The sequence below is a fragment of the Parasteatoda tepidariorum genome, chromosome 11 (genome assembly GCF_982258835.1).
Source record: "Parasteatoda tepidariorum strain Cologne lab strain chromosome 11, Ptep-v5.0, whole genome shotgun sequence".
Taxonomy (NCBI): domain Eukaryota; kingdom Metazoa; phylum Arthropoda; class Arachnida; order Araneae; family Theridiidae; genus Parasteatoda; species Parasteatoda tepidariorum.
The window spans coordinates 86312721-86340113 of record NC_141765.1 but is presented as its reverse complement, the minus strand read 5'-3'; the positions used below and the strand labels follow the sequence as shown (position 1 = coordinate 86340113).

The following is a 27393-nucleotide window of genomic DNA, read 5'->3' as shown; positions in this document are numbered from 1 at the left end:
TTCAGCAAGTATTTATTATTTTCTGTTATTTCATTTAAAAACAATAGAAAAGAATTTCTCAATTTTGTGCAAAATTCTTTTAATTCGTTTAAAAAGCTGTCGAGATATGACGGAATACACAAAAAGCAAAATTAAAATTAAGAGGTTCAAACTTTGGTTTGCTCTCCTGACCAAACTATTGGGAAAATATTTTCCAGATTGCGGCTACCCTCTGTATTTCGGAAGTCAGTAATTCGAATCCGTCGAAAATACGTTTTTCTGTCTTAGTTCGTATTTTTTGGTTCCCTAAGAATTTTTTGTTATTTTGTTTTTAACTCGCTTCTTTATTGCAAGTTTAGTTTTAGACAATTTTTTTTATCATGCAAATTTATGTTTCAAATAAATACATAGAGAATAATGCAATATAGAGAATAATAAATACACGTATTTTTATGCAATTTAATTAATCAATTACTTAAAAAAACGGTCCTTCTATTTTAAATCACAATTCAGTTGCTTAACAGAAATTTCTGTTCTTAAAAATTCCTTTTTTTTAAAATTAAATAATTTAAGGGCTTAGGACAATGTCATGATAAGCAATACTTTTCTAGAGGTAAATTTTTATAATTGTTTTTCTTCAGTTTTCTTTAACAAATGCTTAAACTCTTGGAATTTTGCTAGATAACAGATAAGATTTAAAAAAAAAAAAGAAAAAAAGAAAAAGCGTATTGTTTACAAGGAAATCGTGTAGTTAGTTATTACAAGAGCTCTCAAAATATTCTCCCAAAGAATTTGAAAATGTGTTATTATTATATTAACCTTTACTTTTCAACTTTAAGCATCATTTCAAGAAAATAATAAATAAATAAATAATTAAAAAAAATACTAATTAATTAAACGTCAAAGGCTAACTATTCAGTAGTAAATATTTTTGCGTCTTTATTTAATGCAAGCATTTTCATTTCAACGCAAGTTTAACAATATTAAAATAATAAGATTTAATTAAAATAAACCATCCGATTACTGCTGCAATATTTTCAATAAAACCAAGCTAAAACCTGAAACAATTCTAAGCACGAAAAAGCAATCTACCATAGATTCTTATTTTCAGTTTCGCTGATGTCATTTTTAAATGTCCCCTCATCATGAGAGTTCTTTTTTGTTCTAGACATTATTATAAATTTTTATCATGAACGAGTATGATAATTTGTAAGTCATAATAAATGAACTCTCATTTTTATCTCCTGAACACAAAAGAAGCTTTCAGTAAGAATAACGGTAATAGAGAGTCTTCTTCCCTGTAACTGCATCAAAATTTCTAATTTAATGACATGGAGAGGTTACAAAGTGTTTTCTACGTCAATGATGGGAATTTATGGTATGTGAGGGTTTTGCCATTAATCGTAGGTATTGAATCTAATTTAATCGGCTCTCTAAAATTTATAATTAGTTCATTTTTCTTATTCAAAGAATTTATAACTGATTGAACTTTTTCGAATCGATGTTTCCTTTAAGTGCATCTTAATTTCAATCTATAATTTGTATGTAAAAGATAAAATCTAAAACGCATTATGCACTTAATGTTCATATAAAGAAATGTTTAATTGTACAAAAATCAATAAATTAAATATTTAAATCGGGTATGTATCGAAATCACAAATATAAATTATAGTAAATAAATATCGAAATATATTTCTCGAATATTATTAAAGTACTTATTTTGAAAAATATGTGGGACGCAACAGTTTCATGGATAGTTTTGAGATCTGAAAATAACCAGTCGCCACGTAGCGAGTGAACAAAAAAAAAAAAAAATAACAACTTAAAATAAATAAACAATTGGTTACTTTATACCATCGTTTTTTTAAATCGTTTGATGATAAAAGTACACCAATGCAGAAAGACTTTGCAGACAAAATTTTCATTAAAATGTTCAATGTTCCAACTAAAAATTCTGATTTTTTACCTTATTTTACCATATTAAAAAAACAGACAAATAATCGTCAGTAATATGGTATTCAACGCGTTAACTGTGAGATAAACTGTTTATTAACTGAGTTCACCTAGTGCGGGAAAACAACCAGAATTTCTTTGCACCAACTAGGCTCATCTACTTGTTCCTTGTAGATATGTACACATTAAAGTCGAGAGGTGTAGTCTGTCAATCTCATGACCGACTGAACGAGGATTAGAGTCCCAGCGTTGACACCACAATATTTCCTCCATTCCCTTCAACACCCGGAAAGTTTCCAGAGTCCAGCACTCCCCAATTTGTGACCCTTGACTATTAGAATAGGATACTCTCATCCACGCATAGATGTTAGCATCATGAACCTGATAAACTATCTCCGATGTCCATTAAAATTTCTTTATTTACATTTTGGAACCATACTAGTTGTAAATGGTATCAAAATCATAAAGGTAACAAATGTTCCTTAAACTTTACGATTATTTGGATTGACAGACTGCTTCTTGTTATTTAACTATAATTTTTAAATGAACATTCTAATAGTGAAGAGTCCATCAAATTCTGATGGAAAGATTCAAGTAGAAGGAGAGCTCTTTAACAATTCACATATTTTAAAATTGTAATGTATACATTAAATGTTTCTTGTTGGCCCACTCAATATGGAGCCCCTGGAAAAGAGGCCAACAAATCTACCCTAATATGCTGAATTGACGAATATCAACCATGGTAGGCATTGAAAAAAAAATTATTAAATGTATTTCGTTTCCCAAAATATTCTCAAATTCAGTATATTTAACTGAATTCCGTCACATATATAATTTTTATTGCTGAATTAACTTTTTAAAGTCGTAGATTATTTCAAATATTAATTTTTTTAAAACTATAATTTAATCCAAGCAAAAATAATTGTAAAAATTAACTATTCAATGAAAGGGACCCATCGACTTCAGTTACCGTCTCATTAGGTTTGAGGGAAAGTGGTTACTGAGTTATTAAAGTCTATTAGCCACAGCCTACGAATTAAAAATTTAATTAAAAATTAAAGTAATAATGGGTTTGAAGTTTTAATCTTGCATAGAAAGCTTTAACATGGAACGTGTAATACATAAAATATTTCAATTCATGTATATTTAGCTCCCTCTGAGATATATTGTATGAACATGGTCAAGTTTTTACCACAGCAACAAAACTCAGTAAATTATGAAATAAAATGAATAATTAAAATAATATTTTTTAAGAGAACAAAAATATACATGTGTACTACTTTGATGAAAATGTAACGGGAATGCTAATTTAAAATTCTTCTGTAATAGATATGGTCTTCAAATTCACTTCAAACATTTTTACGACTTCCGTAAGCATTTGGAATTACTCAGAGTTTAATTTTGTCTTCTGAAAATAAATGAGTTTTTAATGAGCGAAGAATTTTCATGACATCGATTTTCCGAAATGGCTAATGTTATTGAGAAAAGAAAATGCATTAAATTTTGTTTTCACAATGGAATTTCTGCTGGAATAAATTATTTGAAATGTTACGAGATGCTTTTAAAGACGACTGCTTATTAAAAAAATAGTATTTGTTTGGAATAAAATGGTTGAGAATCTGTTGGAGACGAAGACTATAAAAGATCTGGCTGACCATCTGTCTCAATTAATGGTTAACAAATCGATCAAGACAGGAAATTGATAATCATTGATCTTTTCGACAAAATAAAACTTTCTTGAACAAGTTTCTGTATTATTTGGTTTTAGTCTAGCTAAATTAAGAAAAATAAGACTGCGATGCGTCGCATATTTAATATACAAAGAACTTCAAATTCGTTCTGAAGACAACAGCATTTTCAGTGGGCCTAAAGGATACTTATACCAGCAGTTTGTCTTTAAATAATTTATTACCAATTATGAAACTTGAATCTATGCTTTTGGTACAAAGAAAAAAGAAAAAAAAAAACTCAGTAATTAAGTGAATGGAGCTTGAAAAAAAAAGCAAGGCAGTATCAAAATTGCTCAAAAATCAAGGTAATAAGGCAGTAGACTAATTGTGTGTTTTTAACATTGAATTCTAATCAACAGACCTGATAGTCAATAAAGATTACTGTTTTAGTGTTTCTAGGTTTTTTTTTTGACACGCAAGGTGACACGCTTTTTGTTACTGCTGTTCCTATTAGTCAATTTCTGGCAACGCAGCAACAGATTTTGCTTTAGAATCACCGCGTATTCTCCTGACATGGCAAAGTGTAACTTTTTTTTGTTAAATTTTTACTGTTTATTATTTCAAGCTGGAATTGCTTCTTCATCGCTTGGTCATCGCTTTGAGTAAATTAAGTAATCGGTAAAATAAAATTCGCTTTGAGCTCTAAATGTCATACAAGGGTTTTAAGGTATGTTTTGAGGATTGAAAAGAAAAAAAACGTTGGAGAATACTTTGAAAAGAGTATTTTGAAAGTGATAAAAGTTTTATTAATAGGTATCTAATGTTTTACGTCACCATTCGTAGTACTTTTTGATCGCAATTCGTCATACAGCCATATCAGTTGCATTTTAAAATAGTTCTGGAGAGAGTTTTCGGTGAAAAAGGTAATGAAATGTCTGTTCACTGTGCTGATAATTAGAGGAAATTTCAGAAATCAGCAAAGAGCATATTTCAAAATAATACGAAGAAACTATTTGATATATAAATATTTTGGAGCAATAAAGTGAGTTTAGCCCTATATTACTTCCCAAATATTTCTGGTGTCTAATGGGTGTAGTACTGAAACAAAATAAATAAAATTTTCTACATTTTGATTTGTGTTTACATTCTTTATGATTACGTAGTCAAGTTATAGATTTGAAATACTGCAACCAAATAAATCTGCAACTGACCCTAAGTAGAGCTTAGACGTATCTATTAAAACTAAACAATTCATACAATAAGACTCATTAATATTTCTTTCAAAACATATCACTGATATTAACAAATCACTGATTCTTTTAAATATCTACGTAAACAAAAACAGTCTGTTTATTTCCTTTTTGTATGATAAAACTGTTACAATCAACACACTAAGAAAAAACTATTGCCAAAACTACCAGAATGAGGTAAAATGTAACGCCCAGAATATGGTAATTACCATATACAACATCAGTATAACATAGTTTACAATATTAGAAATAGCATTCAAGTGAAGCATTAAAATTTATTTGTTTTTACCTGCTCTGTCTTTAACATAAATAAATAGTTATTAAGAATGAATCTTACATCTTCTGCACATATTTCCATATTTTATAGATTTAAGGTTAAGTAGATTTTGCTGAAAACATGTACCGAAAAAAAAATTCTTGTCAAAACTGCCGGAATATGGTAAAATTTGAGGTGTTTCTGGCTCTATGGGAACACTAAAAAGTACGGTAGTTTTTACTGAAGCACTTAGGCAATGACTTTAGGCAAATTTAACGATAAAATATGTTTTTATTACCGGGCTGTTTTGTAGTTTGTGTGGTAAAATTTGAAAATTTTATTATGATACCTTGGAGCATTACATACAAGCAATTTATTCGGCTAAATTTACTTTTAATTTTTTTATTTTTACTAAAGGCAGTGCAGGCGTACTAAAGGCAGTTTACTTTTACTAATAACAATTATACGACAATTTTAGGAAAGAACCAGAAATTTATTTTAAAAAAATAGTTCTCAGTTTCAAAGAGCAGCAAATTTTTACAAAACAAATATCTAAAATTAGCCATTTTTGCACCTAAAAGGATTTTGCATTCATTCGCATCTAGGATTATAAGTTTTTTTTATAAATAAAAAGTCCAAAGAAGTTGCAATAAAGATTTTTTAGAAGTTTAAGTTTGATTTTAAAACAGATTGCTTGCATTGTAAGAAAATTACATTTAAATATCTACACAATTGTATTTACTTTTATTTTAATCAATACATTTTGTATAGAGAAAGGGATAGATTAAACGAGGGATAGAAATGGAAGGTAAATAGAAAGTAATTAAAACGGTTAGTAAATTAAGCAAATAAATGATTGTATGAAGGTTTTATTTGAATAGGGATAAAACTCGATATTTAAAAAAATGGAGTGATCCACATTTTCATGTTTATACATGTCATTTCTATCCTATTTTAAAAATAGTACACCCCCAGATTATTTTTGGTAATAAACAAAGGGAATCACCAATCAGACAAGAGAAGAAAAAAAATGCATTAATTACACTTTGAAGTTGATCCACTCTTCAAATAAAGAGTTCATGTCTAAGTGAGGGATTTTATTATTTTCTGCTAAAAGTGTTTACTAAAACAATATTTTAATTTAAACTTCTGTTTAGTTTAATCTTCCATTAAAAATTAAAATTTTTTATATTCTTTTTAAGGGATAACTAATATTGGCAAAGACACAAGCATACTGAATGATAGAAATTTTCAAATTCATGCCAATCACGGAATTTTTAATGATTTTTAATGCAACACTACAATTTTTTAAAAATAAAATTTAATTTTAAATTAAAACTAAATCATTCATTAAAATTTTAAATTAAAATTTTAACAAATATAAAAATATCTTTATAAAAAGTTAAGCATAATGATTTATTCAAATCAAAATGTTATTAAAGTGCACTGAATTTCTTAAATTTTAAAAAATATGGAATAATAATTTGAAGTCTATATTTAATATTTCAAATAATTTGTAAGTTAAATTAATTTTTACTGGGAAAAAGTTCTGGTGAAATTAACGTACTTCTGGTAAAAAAAATTAAATCAAATATACCTATTTCCGAGTCAAAAGAACTGATAGTTAAAAATTCATGAAAGATTTTATTTGTATAAAAAATTAAAATTTTTGCTTATACCTATTAACGTTTAAAAACCTAACAGATGGAAAAATTATTCAATTTGAAATCAAAAAATACCACATGGAAAATACCACCTTTTAGCTTCTATTTAAAGATGTTGGGACAACCCTGATACATAACAGCTAAACTACTGATTTAGTTTAGCCAAGTCTAGGTGTTTGTTTATTTACAGACACGTATTTTTCATAGTTTTAAAAATTTGTAAATATTAGCATATGGATTACATAGAAGTCTAATACATAGAATTACATAGAAATCTAAACTGCTTCAAAGTTAGCAAGGGCTTACTAAAGAAAATAGAGATTATCAAATTGAAATTTTTGCGTTATCTCAATTTATTCCAATACTGAAAATTTTGAACTTTTTGGTTCAAATTACCAAATTGTACATTTACTATCAAACAGCGTGGTAAAAAAAACCGTATTTTATTCTTAATTTTTCCAAAAAGTGATTACCAATGCTCTTCGGTAGAAATTACTGTCCTTTTCGATGTTCCCATAGAGTTCGAAACAAGGTAAATTTTACAATATTCTGGTAGGTTTGACCATATTTTTTTCTCATTGAAGAATATTTTTGCATTGAATTTTTCATAATATCAACTGCTTGGAAATGATACATACCATGAAATTTATATTTTATGAGTAATAAATAAGATAATTATAAATTAAAACTAATAAATGAAAGAGGAAATAAAATAAAAAACAAAACTTAATTGATTAAAAAATAAAAACAAAAATCAATTACTAAAAAAATGAAAATTAATTAATAAAAATTAATTAATAAATAAAAAATAAAAATTAATAAATGAAAAATAAAAATGAAAACTGAAATAAACAAATAAAATAAACAAACTAAAAATTAATTAATAAATAAGTAACAAAAAACTGGCGACATTTTGAAAAACTGTCGTGGGAATAAATATTTATGCATACTTCTCATTTTGATTGGAAATTGGATTATTAAATAGTTATGTAATTTGGACTTACTTGGATTCTTCAATTGGATGATACAAGGTTAATAATTTAGGGTGTTTTAGTCGATCTAGTTGTCTTACGCTAAATCTTAAAATTTCTGTGATGGTTTCCTTCCTTTTCGGTTTATGAAGCTTTTCTGCAACTCTTTTTTCAAAGTAAAATACTGAAGCTTCCTAAAAAAGAGAATAAATATTATTGAAAAAAATACCGTAGACAATGTATAAATATATAATTATTGTAAATCGTTAAGAAACAGTCAATTCTTTCAAAATAATTTCTTAACAAGATTTTAGCATTGATACATAAATTTAACTCTGCTTTTAGCAATACAAGTTCCTACCTGAACTTTTTCGTTGATTTAAGAATTGCTATGGTTTGATTAAACCATAAATTCGAATTACTAGTGTGTGACACATTTTTTTAAAAATTGACATTTGCTATAATGACATGGTAAATATTTAATGACATGGTAATAATTTGTTATAATGGCATTTTATATTCCTCCAATTGAGATAATAGTAGGCAATTTTATTGTGCAGTGAGGAAAAAGTATATTCAAAACTACCAGAATATGGTAAGATTTCAAAACCGCGAACCTCAAAAACCACGGTAAATTTTCCGAAGTGCCTTGACAATGACTTTTGATAAATTTAGTAATAAAATATAATTTTATGATATGTAATAACATTCGGAAAAAGGGTTAAAATTTCGTAATTTTATCATATTTTAGAGCATGGCATAAAATTCATTGATCGGTTAAATTGACACTTGTATTTTTATGAAATTTGTGGCAATAAGAATTATAATTTTGAAAACTTGAATTTCTGGTAAACCGTGACCATAAGAACGAAAAAATTACGAAATGCATGGTTTTAATGCCATATATTTTGGTTTTATTACCCAGAATCACGCTTTTTTTTAAATCAAAAATATCAATACCACACAGAACGGTAATTTTACCAAATTTCTCCGTATTTTGTTTTAGTCTAGTCAAAATCAAATATAATTTCAATATTTTTTTTAGAATTATTTAACGTCCTGATGCTAAATCTGCCATATCTGCTACCGGTCATGTTTTAATACCTTATATTAAATCAGACATGATAGTTAATTACAAAGATTTTAAATTTTTAATATTATTGATAATATTAAGGTTGTATAAAAAATCCTTTGTCTTGAATGTGTGAAAGTAATAGAGATTCTGGTAACATACTTTGCGTCGTGTCTGGCAAAAAAAAAAATTAAAATTGAAAAATGATTTCTTGTTTTGAAAATTACACATTATGTTAAATTATTTCTTTCCTCAATTTTCAAATAACATCAAATTATAAAAAGGACTCATATACTGATTCATTCATGCATTATTTTCCATTTTTTTGTTGCTATTATTAATAACATTAAACATGTCAATGTTCTGCGATATTGCAATGGTTATGAAATTAAATTGCACTTGAATTTTTGTTCCTGTTTTTTTCGAAATTAAGTTTAAATAAACATCAAAACTAAAGCTATGGAAATTTGCAAAAAATTTTTTATTTATTACATATTAAAAATATATAAAATATATTTCAGCAACATCACCATCTCGTTTGAGTGATTCATGAAACTATGTTATTGGAAGAGAGTCTTATGGAACTATTTAATTCTGTTAAAATTAATCAGTTGTTAGATATTCTGATCTTATTTGATCTTTGCATCTACCTCTATTCAATTTTAATGAAAAATAAGAACGATAATAAAAATGCATGTCTTCTGCATTTAATATTTATAATTGCTTACATAATTTAATGAGCATCGATATGAACTAAAATTTTTTTTTCGAAGTTAATGATGGCATAGCTTACAAAGCATTCAATTAAAATAAAAAAAAGGTCAAACGCAAAGCGAAAATTGCTTTCAAATAAATCCTGGAAATAAATTAGCAATAGGATAGTTGTTTTTTAAGGAATTAAAGTCAATTCATTTATCGCATTAAAATTTCAAATCTCATTACGATGACTAATAATCTTTTCCATAAAACATTTTTCTAATAAGAGAGTTAATTAAGACTTTTTTTATGCAGCATTTAAGACGCTTGTACTTTTCATTAGAAATTCAGCATAGCACAAACAGATTAATTAGTTTTAACGTTTGTAAAGAAGTATATGTTCGTCATTTAAGGAAAAAAAGTTATCAATTATTTAATCAGTTCTATCAAAGAAATACATCTCACAATTATTTAATCCTTGAATAGAGAAGAATAATAAAATTAGATACAAACATATACAAATAGAGTAATTTGGGTATTCTGATCTTTCTAAACATATAAAAGCCTTTTCTAACAGTATTTACTCACTTTAAAAGCCTTTTCTTTTTAAAAACAAAATGAAATGTTCTTTTTTCAGGAAAATTTCAGAAAAATGTTCTATTTAGTGCATATTATAAAAAGTATGAGTAAAACTGTAAATTAGGGGAGAAAATGGTAAAAGCTTGTATATCTAATGCTTTGCGTAAGCAATAAAATAGCTGTATAATCGAGTAAACTGAAGCAATATATTTTGTTGGTAGTTTCATTTAAAAGTATATTTTATAAGCAGCTAGATTTAAAAAAAACTATTTTGTAGGGAGTTATAAATAAAAATCAATTTCATAAGAGCTTACATTAGAAAAAAATATTTAATGAAATTTAAAGTTGTATTGCGTATAGATTTTTTTAATCTGTTTTTATCTATCTGTTGTATCAATTGCTTTGATTCTTGATTCATCAAAATTGTAAATGACACTCATTTAAACTATACCGTAACAATTAGGAATTTTGCACTTTAGTTTTGCTTTCGGCACCATTTAGTATTATATTTGTTGCACTGTTTGTTTTGTTATTTTTGATATTACTATATATATTGTTACAACTATATCTAATTTTGTTTTAACTATTTATTATGTTAAATTTTGAATTCAGTAACTTAGTGGCGCAAAATGTAGTGTAATTTTTTTCTGAGGTTTTATTACGGCTTCATATAATTATAATTGAGTCGTATGAAAACTTTCTCAATTTTGGGGAAATTTACAGTTTTACACTAATTTGCACATACTGCACATTGTGAGCAAAAAATTGTTCCTAAATATTAATATTTCTAGAGCCTAAATATGATAAATAGTTGGAACAGACCCTGTTTTAACACTGAACATACCATAACAGGTCAAATGACCGTTTAAGAACTTTTGCATCGAAAATGAGCTTGTCATCTTATTGTTTTTGCACATTTGACTTCATGACTTTTTCGAACAATTATATACAGTTAATATTCTATTAACATTTTTTCGTATTTTGTTTGTTTCGAATAATACTAGTCGTATACCTATTTCTACCACAATCAGTCATTAGGCCGGGAGAACAATTTATTGCTTTATAAGGTTATTGGATCAGAAATTACGATGTAATGCGTGTTCAACGTGTTGCATTCGATTATAGTTGCACATTTCTGCAAAGACTGTTGCGTAGTTAGTTCAATCAGAATAACTGTAAATTCAAATTTCAAGAAAGTACCTAAAATTTTAGATTGGCTTTTTTGTGTAAGAAAAAGTGGCTTATATTTTATTTTGATATCTTTACTTCATTTCTAAGTAACTGTTAGTTTTTATCCAGAAAAATGTCGAAACAATCAAGACAGCACACGTTCTTAGAAGAAATAATATTAATTATAAGAATAATTATAAGAATTTTAATTCTTATATATTCCTGTAATTATTAGAATAATTATAGGAATAATAGAAATAATAGTAATTAGAAGAAATATTTTTGCGGAAAATGTATAGTGGAAACACCCTGTGTATGTAAAAAATGCGTTGAGAGATGAATTAAAAATTCTTATTCTTTGTGTTTGTAATACATAAAAATTGGCAATATACAATTTTGTTTAATTATAATAAAGTTTTCTTAGATTATTTCCTTCATAACATTCATATTTCATGCATTCAATATAGAAACATAAAGTCCGGTTATTTGTCCGGCAATGGTAGAAATAGGTATAGTGTTGGTATGTTTAGTGCTGAATTATGAAATCAGATCAGTGTTAAATTACGAAAACATACTTTCTCTGAATAAATATATATTTTTCAATTAATTTGGATACTAGATTTTCAAAGATATCTGGTAACTATATCCCTAATGAATTAAGCAGGAGAGCATCTTAAAGTTTGAGCTCTTTAAAACTCCATTTTCCAGACTGCGGCTATTCCCTATATTATTAGGAATGAAAATCTAAATCAGTTCAATAAAACGTATGTTTATTCAGAGAAAGTACGTTTATGTGTCTGATTTTAAAATTTGAAAGATCTTCAGCAAAAATTAATGTTCGTAATTAAACTTTGGTATTTCATAAAAGATTAAGTCCAAGTACAGGAAAATAAGATCATTACATCAAAAGTTATTAAAGGAGTTCGCTTTTTATTTTACTTATTGTACTTAGCAATAAGTTTCTTGAAGAAAAAAGCATTTAAAAAGCAATCATGTTAAAACATTTTAATTAAGCGACAGTGCACCTCCTCATACTAATCAATAAAGAAAGCAAAATGAAAAACTTCTAAGTTGAATGCTTTTCTTTAAATGAATGCTCCGTTGTATAATTTCTTATAGTTTATGTAGTTCGCCTAGGAATTGATATAATCCAAATTGCGTAAGTCACTTATTAAGTCGGACTAAACAATATAAGATACTTTAAATAAAAATATAGTTTGTTTAAGAAAGCTTTTATTTTTACATTCGTATTCAAATAAAATAAATGTTTTGCTCAAATTCAAGGAGTTATTAATTCTAAATTTTAACTTACAAGTTTGTGAATAGAAATCAGAATGTTACGAATTATTCAGATGTCAAATATAAAATAATATGATAACAAGTCTTAATTGTAATGCATGAGAAAATAATATGTGCAAATGAGATGCAAGTTTGCTACAATTTAATCAGATTTTCCAAAGTTTGCGGACGTTTCTGAAATTCTCTACGTTTAATTTATGTATGAGTTATAAAATTTGACATTAACAAATATGTTTCTTCATTTTTGTATCAAAGCTGATATAGAGGCTCGTCTGGGATTTGGAGACGTTACGAATGCCTGAAACGTATGAATAAAGCAAACAAAATCATATTAACACATTTGTATTAGGTATCTTGGATTCCACGGTAATTAATTTAAACAAAAATGCACTGTGAAATAAAACTTTGACAGATACATTTCAGTTTTAAACAAACAATATAAATGACGCACATCTTTGATCTAAGATGGTACAAGCTGATGAAGAACATTAAACTAATTACTTTCATAATATTAAATGAGTTTCTAGATCATTTTCAATAAATGTAGGCAGACAGTGCCTTGAACTACGAAATAACGAATAAGTTTCTTTATTTTTTCTCAAAAGTTGTAAATAATGTAATTCCACTAGGTAATGAGGTAAATACAGAAACTCATAATACTAGACGAGTTTTTGATCTTACGTTATTTATTTACATTCATGGATCACCATATAATAAATGTAGGTAGAATGTGCCATGAACTTGGCGTAACAGATATTATCTGATTAAAACTTCATACCCTTCAAAAATATATAAATATGAAATATCAGCCCCCCCCCATAATGCTGCAAAAAATGGAAAAACTATATGAACTAGTATGCTTTAAGGAAAAATAAATCATTTTAGTATAAAAAATGCTGTTATAATATTAAATATTAATCTGAAACTAGTTGCAAAATAAATACAGAATGTTTATTTTTTATCGAAACTAAAACCGAAACTTATTTAATTTATTCTGAATATAAGGAAATAGCTACGGCTACACAAGAATTTCATTTTATGACTTATTTTCTATCAAGATAGATTTTATTTTCTTTCATTTGAAACATGCGCAGAATATTTCAATTTTTCTCAGCTTATGGCAATCATTGAAATTGATTTTGGTTTTTCAAACGCAGATTTTATTTTAGAGGTTTTCAATAGGAAAAGACCTGATATAATAAGACACATATTTCGAAGGTGGGCGTATCTGGACGTTGGAAACATGTGTAAAGACATAACAAAAGATAATTTAAAATTTCAACCTAATAAAGATAATAAAAAATAGTTAATGTATTTTAAGTAAATGGAAAGATAATATATAATTTCAATGGAAATGGAAAGAAAATGTATCACTTTTAAGCAAAATGTTATTTATAAGACGCAATAATAAATGAGGGGGTACATTGCAAATATGAAAAATTGCGTACATTTTCCTAACATTTGTTGTTGGAATATATTGTTTAAGTTACATATTTTTATTATATAGTACACCGCATTTTAACATATAATTTCACTGGATTGTTTCACTTTTATGAAACACTAATGGTGACGTATACAAAGTTAAGTTTAAACTGAAGTTTTAAATTTAAACTGAATCTAATCAAAGAATGAAGCAGATTTACACAAATTCAGAAAAAGACAAAATAAGTAAATAATATTTAAGATAATAAATCAAAATGGAAAAGTGCTAAAAGCAGCTAAAAGCAAATTTGTTTTATTTTAATTCAGAAAGTCAGAAATACATTTCTATCAGAAAACGAAGAATATTTTAGGATATGTGTGTTAGCAAGACAGCACTTCATCAGGGGACGTACTGCCTGCCAAAACACAGAATCCTTTCTGTTGTCAGTGGTAATACCAAAACCTGACTGTGCCAGAGGCCCCATAATGGATGAACAAATTGGAAAAAAACAATTAGAACAATTTAAATGTAAGTGCAATGAAAAATTAATGACAAACAAACACAATTTAAAAGTACACAGAGTAAGACTCATTAATGAAGCGCCCACATATGAGAAAAATAAATGAAGATAAAGTTGCAGTTAGAATAACCAAATCAAAATAAAATATAAATTGTTAAAACATTAAGAAAACTTTAGAAATAAATCAAGCGCTGAACCCTTTTGAAAATCTTGAAAAATAGGGCAAAAAACATTCAATGAGTAAAAATTCCAAAATAGTTCTGCCATCTATATGAACTGTCTAAACTGAAATAATAATTTAATTTGAAAATGTGCTAAATTAATATATTACATTTCCTTGGACTAAGAGGGTCGTTTATATAAAACTTAGTTAGCACATTTGAAAAGAGTTGAAATATAGATGGTGTACTATAAATGTTGCGACAAACTTCTAAGGGAAGTAGGGCATATCATAAGGATTAAGTATTACATAGAAAACCATAACTGGAAATTTTATCGTACTCCGCTACGGGGGCTTTTCTATTATGAACTGTTACATCGCGTGCCTTTGAACATCAGGTACTTTAATTTGTCTGAATTTTCTTAATTTTTTGTTTTCTATTAATTATTGTCAAAAACTTCTTTAAAATAGGTACAGTATTAGCTATTTTATCGTAATTTAATGATTTGGGGAATAACTAGACAAGCTCACCTAATCATTTAATTACGATAAAACAACGATTTTGAGTTTATTTTAATGACAATAACTAATAGTAATGACAATAATTTTTAATATGACTATTTGCGTCAGGGTGGTTAATGGGATAGAGTGTTCGCCTTCCAATGAAGTGAACCGGGTTCAAATATATAAATGATTTGGGGACTAACTGGACAAGCTGACCTAATCATTTAATTACCATAAAACAACGATTTTGAGTTTATTTTAATGACAATAACTAATAGTAATGACAATAATTTTTAATATGACTATTTGTGTCAGGGTGGTTAATGGGATAGAGTGTTCGCCTTCCAATGAAGTGAACCGGGTTCAAATATATAAATGATTTGGGGACTAACTGGACAAGCTCACCTAATCATTTAATTACGATAAAACAACAATTCTGAGTTTATTTTAATGACAATAACTAATAGTAATGACAATAATTTTTAATATGACTATTTGTGTCAGGGTGGTTAATGGGATAGAGTGTTCGCCTTCCAATGAAGTGAACCGGGTTCAAATATATAAATGATTTGGGGACTAACTGGACAAGCTCACCTAATCATTTAATTACGATAAAACAACAATTCTGAGTTTATTTTAATGACAATAACTAATAGTAATGACAATAATTTTTAATATGACTATTTGTGTCAGGGTGGTTAATGGGATAGAGTGTTCGCCTTCCAATGAAGTGAACCGGGTTCAAATATATAAATGATTTGGGGACTAACTGGACAAGCTCACCTAATCATTTAATTACGATAAAACAACAATTCTGAGTTTATTTTAATGACAATAACTAATAGTAATGACAATAATTTTTAATATGACTATTTGTGTCAGGGTGGTTAATGGGATAGAGTGTTCGCCTTCCAATGAAGTGAACCGGGTTCAAATATATAAATGATTTGGGGACTAACTGGACAAGCTCACCTAATCATTTAATTACGATAAAACAACAATTCTGAGTTTATTTTAATGACAATAACTAATAGTAATGACAATAATTTTTAATATGACTATTTGTGTCAGGGTGGTTAATGGGATAGAGTGTTCGCCTTCCAATGAAGTGAACCGGGTTCAAATATATAAATGATTTGGGGACTAACTGGACAAGCTCACCTAATCATTTAATTACGATAAAACAACAATTCTGAGTTTATTTTAATGACAATAACTAATAGTAATGACAATAATTTTTAATATGACTATTTGTGTCAGGGTGGTTAATGGGATAGAGTGTTCGCCTTCCAATGAAGTGAACCGGGTTCAAATATATAAATGATTTGGGGACTAACTGGACAAGCTCACCTAATCATTTAATTACGATAAAACAACAATTCTGAGTTTATTTTAATGACAATAACTAATAGTAATGACAATAATTTTTAATATGACTATTTGTGTCAGGGTGGTTAATGGGATAGAGTGTTCGCCTTCCAATGAAGTGAACCGGGTTCAAATATATAAATGATTTGGGGACTAACTGGACAAGCTCACCTAATCATTTAATTACGATAAAACAACAATTCTGAGTTTATTTTAATGACAATAACTAATAGTAATGACAATAATTTTTAATATGACTATTTGTGTCAGGGTGGTTAATGGGATAGAGTGTTCGCCTTCCAATGAAGTGAACCGGGTTCAAATATATAAATGATTTGGGGACTAACTGGACAAGCTCACCTAATCATTTAATTACGATAAAACAACAATTCTGAGTTTATTTTAATGACAATAACTAATAGTAATGACAATAATTTTTAATATGACTATTTGTGTCAGGGTGGTTAATGGGATAGAGTGTTCGCCTTCCAATGAAGTGAACCGGGTTCAAATATATAAATGATTTGGGGACTAACTGGACAAGCTCACCTAATCATTTAATTACGATAAAACAACAATTCTGAGTTTATTTTAATGACAATAACTAATAGTAATGACAATAATTTTTAATATGACTATTTGTGTCAGGGTGGTTAATGGGATAGAGTGTTCGCCTTCCAATGAAGTGAACCGGGTTCAAATATATATGTAGCATGCACAATTTGTGTATTATTGTGGCTGGTTATAGTATCCAAAATTTGTTTATGGTAATAGTAGTCTTCTAGCTCAGAAACCGCTAGAGCATTTCATTAGCATTAGGTTATGCTACCGATACTACAGAAGCCTCTCATGGTTAACCAAGAGGTAACAACAGTACTCTACTAAAGTCCATATTCGAATATTATTGTTTTGAAGGTCGAGAAGTTGACCTTCCTGTTAAAATAACAAGCTGATAAATCGACTACGTCAATTACTATTTTCATGTTTTTATCAGAATAATTTTTTCAACAAAAAATTTTCCGAGCGTGAAAATCAGACTGTAAAACTAGTACAGGAACTTTAATGCTGGCAAGATTGATCTTTTTTTCTCTTATTACTTTAATTTGAATTAAAAATTTTTTTTTAGATGTTATGAATTTTTTTAGTAGAAATTTCTAAAGCTAAAACTAATTTTCTTTAATACAGTTTTGAAAATTTTAAGGAATTATGAAACGACCGCGCATTTAATTTCTTTGTTAACAAGCGTCATTAATGAAAATATATTGAAAAGCTGTTTGTTCGCGCGTGAAAATTTTGGGGAAAATCTCCTCAGCTTAAACTTGAAATTAATGTTTGCTCTCCTAATAATCTTTGCGAACAGAAGGATAATTACTTTAGCATAAAATTAAAATCATACTGGAGCTTATTTTAGTAATAAACGAAACATAACCAGTAAATGCTAGGTATATTCCTCTTAACAATTAAGCCTCAAATTTAAAGTCTTCTAAAAATTAATTTTTAAGAGTATCTCAAAATTTTTTTCTCTTCGAGAAACCTTATATTTTGTTATTTCGACGCCTGGTGCATCTTAGACTTAATCTCAATCTAAAATATCATTCTTTTATGTAAAAATTATCTACATGAAGGTATTTATAACGAAATGGTGAAAATCATTCGTATTAAATTCATTCTATTAAAATACTTTTTTATATTTTCGAAAGGTTACGAATAAAATTTGGTTTAATCGAATAAAATTAGTAAGAATTTAAATTTGCGATATTTTTAGGTTCATTCTCTTTTTTAAAGCAAACCTTTTCAGCCAGTGATTTAGTGAGATATCTGGAGAAAAAGCTTTCGTACGAAATCTATATTTTATTGAAGAAAACAAGATACCCACAGTTAAAAAAAAGTGTTTGTCGAAGAACATCACGTGACTCACGGCTAGTGTTAAAGCCAGCTATTTGGAGAATGCTATCACGTGACTTAACGGGTGGTTATTAAGTTTAAATCTTTTATGCGAGCGACTAAAACGATTGAAACTAAAGATCAAATGCTTTTATTTTTAACAGGCAAACTATTGTGTTAGTTTGCTATACTTAACTAAAAATTTATTATTTGATAAAATTTTTCGAATGGTTTTTCTTCCAAAACCATTTTGATTGAAAAGGAATGAAAGTTAAATTATATTTGGCAACTCCTTTGGAGTAAGAAAGTGAATTTCTCTTTTATAATCAGTTGTCTTTCCAAGGTAAGCAAGCTATGTTGAATACAGAGTATTTTGCGATGATCGCTTTCACCTTGCGAAAAATAGATTCTCAAGTTTCACGAAACTTTCTTTGTTTTTGACGAAAGTTTACTGGTATATACTCCGAGCAAACATTTCGTCTACTAACTATCATCATTTCTTCGAGGAAAAAATTTCTTTAATTTTAAAAATTAAAGAAATTCTTTGCTTTGCGTTCTACTACGTTTTTTCTTTAATTTTAAAAATTAAAGAAAAAACGCAGTAAGTTTTTTTCATAGCAAAGTCGTTTTTCTAAGTACAAAGAGTCATATTTTGCTAACAGGGAGATAGTATAATTTATTGAGTGATCATATATTTTCTTTTGACTTATTTGAAAATATGTAATAAATATGAATTAGGTTGGCTCACCTGCCCCATTATTGTGTCCGTCTTCTAAACATCAAAGATCTCAAATAGTTAATATGTTACCGTTAAAGTATGAAATCCGTTAGTTTATAGAATACCTAGTTATTCCATGAAATAACTGATCATGTCCGTTAAAGTGTAAAACTCTCTTGTATTTCATGGTTTAACTAGTTATTTCATAGAATAACGATCTGCAACCCGTTCAAGTGTAAAATAATCTATTAAGGGATTTTAAATCTATACAGGGATTTAAAAAATGTTCGTGTAAAACCCAGTGTGTCAACAAAAAATGTTTTTGTTTTAGAAATAATGTTCTTTGTAATTCCAAGTGTCATTTCAGTAATCCTTGTTATAACAAATGATATTATGGAACGTTTCCATAAATACCATTTATACGCTGCATAAATTAGATAAATTGCTTCTTTTTCATTTTAATTGTCTATCATTAGTTTATTTATAGAATACCTGGTTAATTCATTTTAGGTAAATTGTTTATTTTACACTTTAACTGTCTCTCATTAGTTAATTTATAGAATACCTAGTTATTTCATAGAATAACTAGTTAAAGTGTCAAATTAATAACATATTACACACTTTAACGGACACGATCAGTTATTTCATGGAATAACTAGGTATTCTATGAAATAACTGCATTATATACTTTAACGGTAGCAAATATATCAAGAGAATTGTATATAGAGAAGATGGTCATCCACAGAATATTGCTTCTGAAGTACATGTGATCTTAGGCCCTCAGCATATAATTCATGGGACCCTTATATTTTACGGGTTTGAAATTCAATATACTTTTCTTCCTGATCTTTCTTTATGGAAAATGAAAGTAAATCTTTTCTGTTATTTCCTTATCAGGAATATTATTAAGTAGAACCAAACTTCCACCAATGTTATAGCTATGGAAAGCCGTATTTAAATTTCTAACTTTAAATATTTGTTCCTAGAGATCAAAGTACGCTTACATCAGCTGACTGTCTATGGAAAGATTAAAAGCCCTTTGTCAGACCTTTTTTACAATCTGTAGAAAATGGCGACAAAAGATGGGTTCAGAAGGTCGCGACAATTTATTTTTTATGTTTATTAAACCTGAGGAAGATATTGAAACCGGAAAAGTCAAAATCTAGTTTCAAAGGATCACATCTCATATACTCAAATTCATTGATTTTTTAATTAAAAAAGTTCTAACTAAAACTTCTGTTAAAGATATATTCAAAGTTTCCCAAGGCTACTACTGATCCTCTTTCATCCGAATGTTCCAGAATGCTCTAATGTTCCAGAAATATATAAATTTTCTGGAGTGAGCCAGGCACTGCAAATACTACCCTCTCCCCCCTGCACCATGCTCATCATTCTCCAAACGGTACATTTGAATGCATTGCGTCATAAATAGCAATCTAAAAACAAGTGATTGCCGACATGATTCTCACTTTACTTATAGCCCATGAAATACTTTAAACTTCAATTTACACTGTCGTCATCTGCACCTTATTAAACACTGAACATAACATAGCCGGTCAAATGACCGTTTAAGAAATTTTGCATCGAAAATGCTCTTATCATCTTATCGTTTTTGCACATTTGACTTCATGACTTTTTCTAACAATTATATAAAGTTAATATTGTATTATCATTTGTTTTTTGTGTTTTGTTTGTTTCGAATAATACTTGTCGCATACCTATTTCTACAACAACCGGTCATTTGACTGGGAGAACAATTTATTGCTTTATAAGGTTATTGGATCAGAAATTACGATGTAATGCGTGTTCATCGTATTACATTCAATTAGTTGCACATTTCTGCAAAGACTGTTACGCAGTTAGTTCAATCAGAATAACAGTGAATTCAAATTTCAAGAAAGTACCTAAAATGTTAGATTGACATTTTTGAGTAAGAAAAAGAGACAAAAACTAAATGTTTTGGTAAGTAGCTTATATTATATTTTAATAGCTTTACTGCATTTCTAACTAACTGTTAGTAGTTATCCAGAAGAATGTCAAAGCAATCAAGAGAGCACAAGTTATTAGAAGAAATAATATTTATTATAAGAATAATTATAAGACTTATAGAAATAATAATAATGAGAAGAAATATGTTTGCGAAAAATGTACAATGGAAGCACACTGATTCATCTTGTAAAAAACGCGTTGAGCAATGAATTACAAATTCTTATTCTTTGTGTTTGTAATACATAAAAACAGGCAATTGATAATTTTGCTTAATAATAAGGAAGTATTTTTAGTTTAATTCTTTCCCAACATCCACATTTCATACATTGAATCAAGAAACATAAAATCCGGTCATTTGACAGGCTGTGGTAGAAATAGGTATGCATTAAGTGTTGGTATGTTTAGTGTTAATGAGGCCTCCTGTTTTTTGTCATTTCCTACTGCCTGAACCAATTTGTTGCCGATATTTTTTACGTTGATACACACTATTGCAACTTCACCATGCTGCCACCTAATACTGCAGATAGAAAATGTGGGGAGGAAGAATTGTCCATCTTACCCTTAAAACTTCACCGTGATTCATCTTATATTTTTGTAAGAATTAGTGGTACCTCATCGCATATTGAAATAGATGCTTAATTCATAGTATTCTGTATATTCTTCAAGATGCATTTTAAAAACATAAAGCTTGACATTAAATTTCCCCCCCAAATTTTAAAACGTTAAATTAAGAAATAAAACGGAATTTTTCCAAAAACCTATACCATTAAGCTATCTTCGACAGCTCCTTTTATTTATTTAGATCTCATATCTTTACTTAAAGAACTTACATTTATTAGGCTCGAAAGTGCATGTACGCTTGCCTAGATAAAATTTCAATTTAAAATCACTATTTCTTTCATTACTATGCATAGCATTAATAACTTCATTTTAGAAGATTTTAAATACAGCTATCGCTATTCCCCACTCGAGTTATATATATAATATTAAAATCAAATTCTATTTCAAAATTTATACTTTAATCTCAAACCAGAGTAAAAATATCAGCAATACGTATTTTTGACTGGATAATCTATAAATATATTATTGAAATCATAACTTTTTAATCAGTAAAGTTTTTTGTATTTCTAAAGCTTCTTCTTGAATGAGCAAGAAATCAATAGAGATCCAAAATAAGATTAATAATCATTATATTGGAAAATACTTCATTTTTTTTTCTTTTAGAGAAGTTACTCATTTCTTCACCCTCCACATTTTAAGGCTTCACGTTTATTTTTTACATTCTCAGATCGGAATGAGTTTTTCAATTTATCTGTTCAATCAAAAAAATGATGTTGGAAAATTCAAGACATATCTCATCGCGCTATGAAAGCCAATTACGTAAATAATGGTAGAAGGAAAAAAATCATGGTTAGGAATTCCCACGGCATCACGAAAAAGTTATAAAATAAATTCCAATTGAACTCAAAAATGGAGCGAAGAACGTTTTTCATGAAATATTTGGGCGGATTAAATTCGTTTTCAAAAATAGAATTACTAAATTTTAAGTTTGTGAACTGGAAATGACAAATATATAACTGCCAAAACAAAATCTTTAAAAATAGCATTATTATCAGTGACACTTCAATCCTTTTATTTAATACATTGAGTTTTGCAAATCTATTACGATTTCATAAGATTATTTTGACTGGTCTATAAAGTTTAAGGCTTATCATTGTAGATAAAGGTATTCGTTTTTTTTCTTTGCTTTATCACACTGTTAGAAGATTTATTCCGAAATTATTGCAAAATAACTGGGAGCAGTCTGTCTATCCGATTAAATATGAAGTTTATGGTTAGGAACATTTCTTTAACTGTACGGATTTGTTACCATTTACAACTGGTACGGTTAAGAAACTGTGAATGCAAAGCTATACTGTTTTGTAAGAGGAATGCAAACTTGCTCCAAACTGCGGATAAATATTTTCGAGTGGAAGCCTCTTAATGTATGATACTTTGTTTAACAAAGTCAATTTATAGGGTTCTTAATCACTACTACAACTGAGTAATTCAAAGGCTTGTGTGATACGCCACATTGCTACAGTTAAGCCCATGTCGAGCCTTTTAAAAGTTGGCAAAATTAACAGAAAATCTGCAATTTTTAGTCACTAGTTCTGTATCATTTTAAAAAACGGATTTTGTCGAATCGGAGCAGTTGACATTTCTGTTGTAACCATTTACAGCTAGCATAGTTTCAAACCATAAAAATAAAACTTAAACGGACATCGGAACACTGTGGTCACTGCGCCATTTATGGCTTAATGATGGTTTCGTTTTCTTAAAGTCCAGGGTAATCAATTGAAGAGAGTATGACACTTGAAACACTTCATTCATTGGATGAATGAAAGAAATACTGTGGTATCAATGCACGTTTGAAACAATTCGAACCCCTGTTCAGCCAGTCATGAGATTGACCGATTAGCCTTCTCTGCTACAGTATGTGCCGAGCTGCACGGAACAAAATGTCTTTGTAAGGTGAGCCTAGATGGCGCGGATAGAATTTTATTTTTTAAACAGTATTAGCTAAAAGCAATCAATAAATGTTTTTTTCTCTCACTAAACAGTTTGAATATCATTTATAATAATGCTTACATTTTATAATTATATTTGTAACAAATATGATTAAATTCATAGATTCATGAAATTATCTCAAAATTGTTATTTTTTTCAGATGTTAAGCTTCATGTTTATTTATTGTATACAGTTTTCTAACTTGAGTGTTTTAACGTCAAATAATATTAGTACTTAAACTTTTTTAATTAGAAACGAAAACCTTAAATTATTATTTTTCTTACAAAAGGAAAAAAAAAACTTAAAATTAAATCATATTGAAATAAAAGACTCAATTATAATTAAAAAACAAACAAGCAACTCAAACTCGTCAAATATGGTACAGTTATCAAGGAATACTTTTGGTAGCTGAAAAAGGAAACTGCATCGAATATTGAATATTTTTATTGAGAATGCGAACATATTTAATGGAAGTTTTCTTGAAAGTTTTCAGAGAAAGCGTGAAAGGTGTACACGTATTCATCAGTAATTTTCCATGAAAAGTTTATTTGCTAAAAGACTGAAAAAACTTCTTGTATTTGTCTATGCACTTTTATTCATCAGCTAAAAATTTAATTAACGACGACTAATCACGAAGCGTAACTTGAACTAATTGATCTTGAATTATCTCTTAGTTGATACAAAGTAATTTTATTTTTCTTTTCTCAATAATACGATGTAAGCAAAAGTATTTCGTACTATTATTTTACATAAAAATGGTCACGGATTCATAAATTCAAAATAATTTTATGTAAGGTATTTACTATTTGTTTCTTTCTTGAGGTGAAAGGAAACAGAAAAAAAACTAATTAATTTTGATATTAGAATAAGTAATAATTAATTTTAAAAGCAGTGCATGTTATGAAATAAAATGAAAAAAAACTTATGTTACGTTATGCTTACATAATAATGAAAGCTTACACCTTATTTCCTTTTGGAAGAGCTTCAATAATTTAAATATTTATGTTTCGTAAAATCATTGTAAAAATTAGAAGGTTAGTATAATATTATAATGATCAGTAATGATTTCAACTCTTCAAACATGGAATGGCGAAGATATAATTTCTGGTTTCAGATAAATTAGACCAAAGGTTAAATAACTCTTTATAAAACTTAAAATTATTTTAAACTATGAAGATGATGTAAAAAACTGTGTTTACCTTTTGAAATGATAAGAAAGCGATAAGATACAACATCACGAATCGCAGACGTATTTCCTCAATTTCAGATTACAAATCGAGGATAAAATTATAATTCATCGCTAATACTAAGTTATAAATTTCATTCAACTTTAATTTAGCATTTATATGCTATTCAGACTGGATTGTCGAAAGACTATGATCCTGGACTGATTTATTGTAGATTATAAAAAACTGTGACGAGCTTTCTGTGTTATCTTCTGATTTATTTATCCATTATTGGGGGGCCTCTATGACCGATCGATATCAAACGCCAAAAGCTGTGCAAAGCATGAAGGTAGCGGGTTTGAATCCCACTGTTACCCTGGATGTATCTTCGTGCTGTCCTTCTCTGTATTGTGCTATCTATCCTTCTATTTGACAGAGGTTTATAAGCCTGAATTGAACACACAAACCTGCAAATGAATGTAACTCCATTAAACCAATTTATTTATTGGCACACACGCAGACTTGCATGCTAAATTACATAAGTATGGCTTATAAGCATTTGTCAAGTCGAAGGACAGCACAATTCAGAGAGAACAGCGTGTAGATCTATTGAGGGTTACGATGGGATTTAAACCCACTACCTCCATGCTACAGAGAATTTGCCAGACGTTACCACTCGGATCGAGAGGCTCCATCTCGAACTGAACTGAGAAGATAGTAGATTCATGGCCTGAAGCGATTATTGTGTACTGATAGCTTATATCTGTCACATTACAGTAGAACCGATTCCAAGTGTTTTAATGTGTTTTTTTTTTCTAATTGCTTTTAAGCATATTTTTTATGCTTTTTTTTAATCCCATTAGGGTTCCTTAGAGACTTCATGGTACGTCATAAGACCACCAGTATAAAAATTCAGGGCTTTAAACACTAAGACATATCTTTTTTATTTGCTAGTTATCAATCTAAATCATGAAACTCCAAAGCTATCGATTCTCACTAAAAACCTGAGGGTCGTAAATCCGAGGAATGTTTAATATGGAATCAACAACAAGAGTGAGAAGGCCATACGTTCGATACATAGTACAATTCACAGTAGTTTGAAGAAAAACTACACAATGAACACGCGCCATTATACTATGAGTTCAGCAATCCATTTTTATGCTCACAAGTATGCATTTATATAAGAGTCTTAGTTCAGTAGTATCACTGTTAAGCCAAACGCTCTGACGCGTGGAGTTAGTGGGTTGCAATTCTGCCGGAATACTGGATGTATTTCTGAACTATCCTTTTCTAACTTGTGCAATCTGACAAAGGCTTATTAGCTATTCTTTATATTTTACACTCAAGAGAACGTATGTTTATAAATAAATAAATACACTTGTTTATTTTTTTAATCTTAAATTGCACATACTCTGCACTTTATTTCCTCGAACTGCCGACCAGGTTGCCGAGTGGCTAGCTTGCCGGACTGTGGAGCCGATGGTTGTGGGTTCGAATCCCGCTCAGGGCATGGATGTTTCCTTCTCTCTCTGTGTTCTATGTCCTCTCTTCTGTGTGATTGTGTGAATGTAACCCACCCTACAAACGGGTTTGTGGTTGTATGACGAGGGCGACGCTACTCCACCTCCGTGGCTTAGCCATAGGTGCTCACTGGGTAATGATAAGAGGGTAGCAATTCTGGCATTTCTAAGGCCAATGAGAAATAGACCCAAGTGTCCGCCAATTACCAAAACAATCATCATCGAGCTTGAGCAGTACAATTTGTTATTGGCAATGGTCTGGAAAATATCCCTGAAGAGGATCTCAGAACATGTCATACCAGTTTTAAACTTCTACAGAGCAGATAACTTCCCCGCTTTCGCAGCTCGATGATTTGTGCGCGAAGTCGAGCACTTTACTATAGAAAAATTTAACGAGGACCGATACCACACATTTTCGGAATCTACATAGGCTGATTAAAGTGGTCCCGCACCCGCTCACAGAACACTGTCATTGATGCTTGACTTTCGGCGATCCACTGGAAACCGTCTCTTACGATACAGTCCACTGTGGGACACAATTAAGTGCAGGACAGATATCAAGTCAACCGAGGTAGCCGAGAGACTGAGAATTTAGACTGAGACAAAAGCGTCACAGGTTCATTCCTTTAAATCACTGAGAAGTTATAGGGTTAAAAGTTATAGGTGAGAAATTAGCATTTATAAACATTTAATTAAAATGGATCAACATAATAATAAGATCATTATTATGAATTCACATTTATTATGAGTCATCGGACTCATTGTGAATAATTGAAGGAAATGAGTCAGAAGTATAACGTTTAACAAATATCTTTAAGATGCGCTTTGAGGAGCTTTCACTAATTAAAATTAAATAGAAATGAATTCCTCAAACCTGATTACATTAATTCAGCAATTAAAGTGGGGAATTTATGGCGAAGGGTATCACCTTTTCACCAAAAGCTCTAAAACATACAGGTAACGGATTTAAATCAAAGCAAGCTGCTGATCTCTAATTTGTGCTATTAGTTGTACTATTTGGTAAGAATTTAT

General features: G+C 28.9%; 1 protein-coding gene across 6 annotated transcripts in view; it reads right to left on the bottom strand.

The window, feature by feature from the left end:
* LOC107440096 (SCY1-like protein bma) overlaps window positions 1-27393 on the bottom strand; it is a 691298-nt gene that overhangs the window by 143035 nt on the left and 520870 nt on the right. For all 6 annotated transcript variants that reach the window (XM_087154978.1, XM_087154980.1, XM_087154979.1 and 3 more), the window contains one exon: window positions 7777-7937. In XM_087154978.1, the coding sequence (XP_087011104.1) occupies window positions 7777-7937 (161 nt within the window). The remainder of the gene's footprint in view (window positions 1-7776; window positions 7938-27393) is intronic.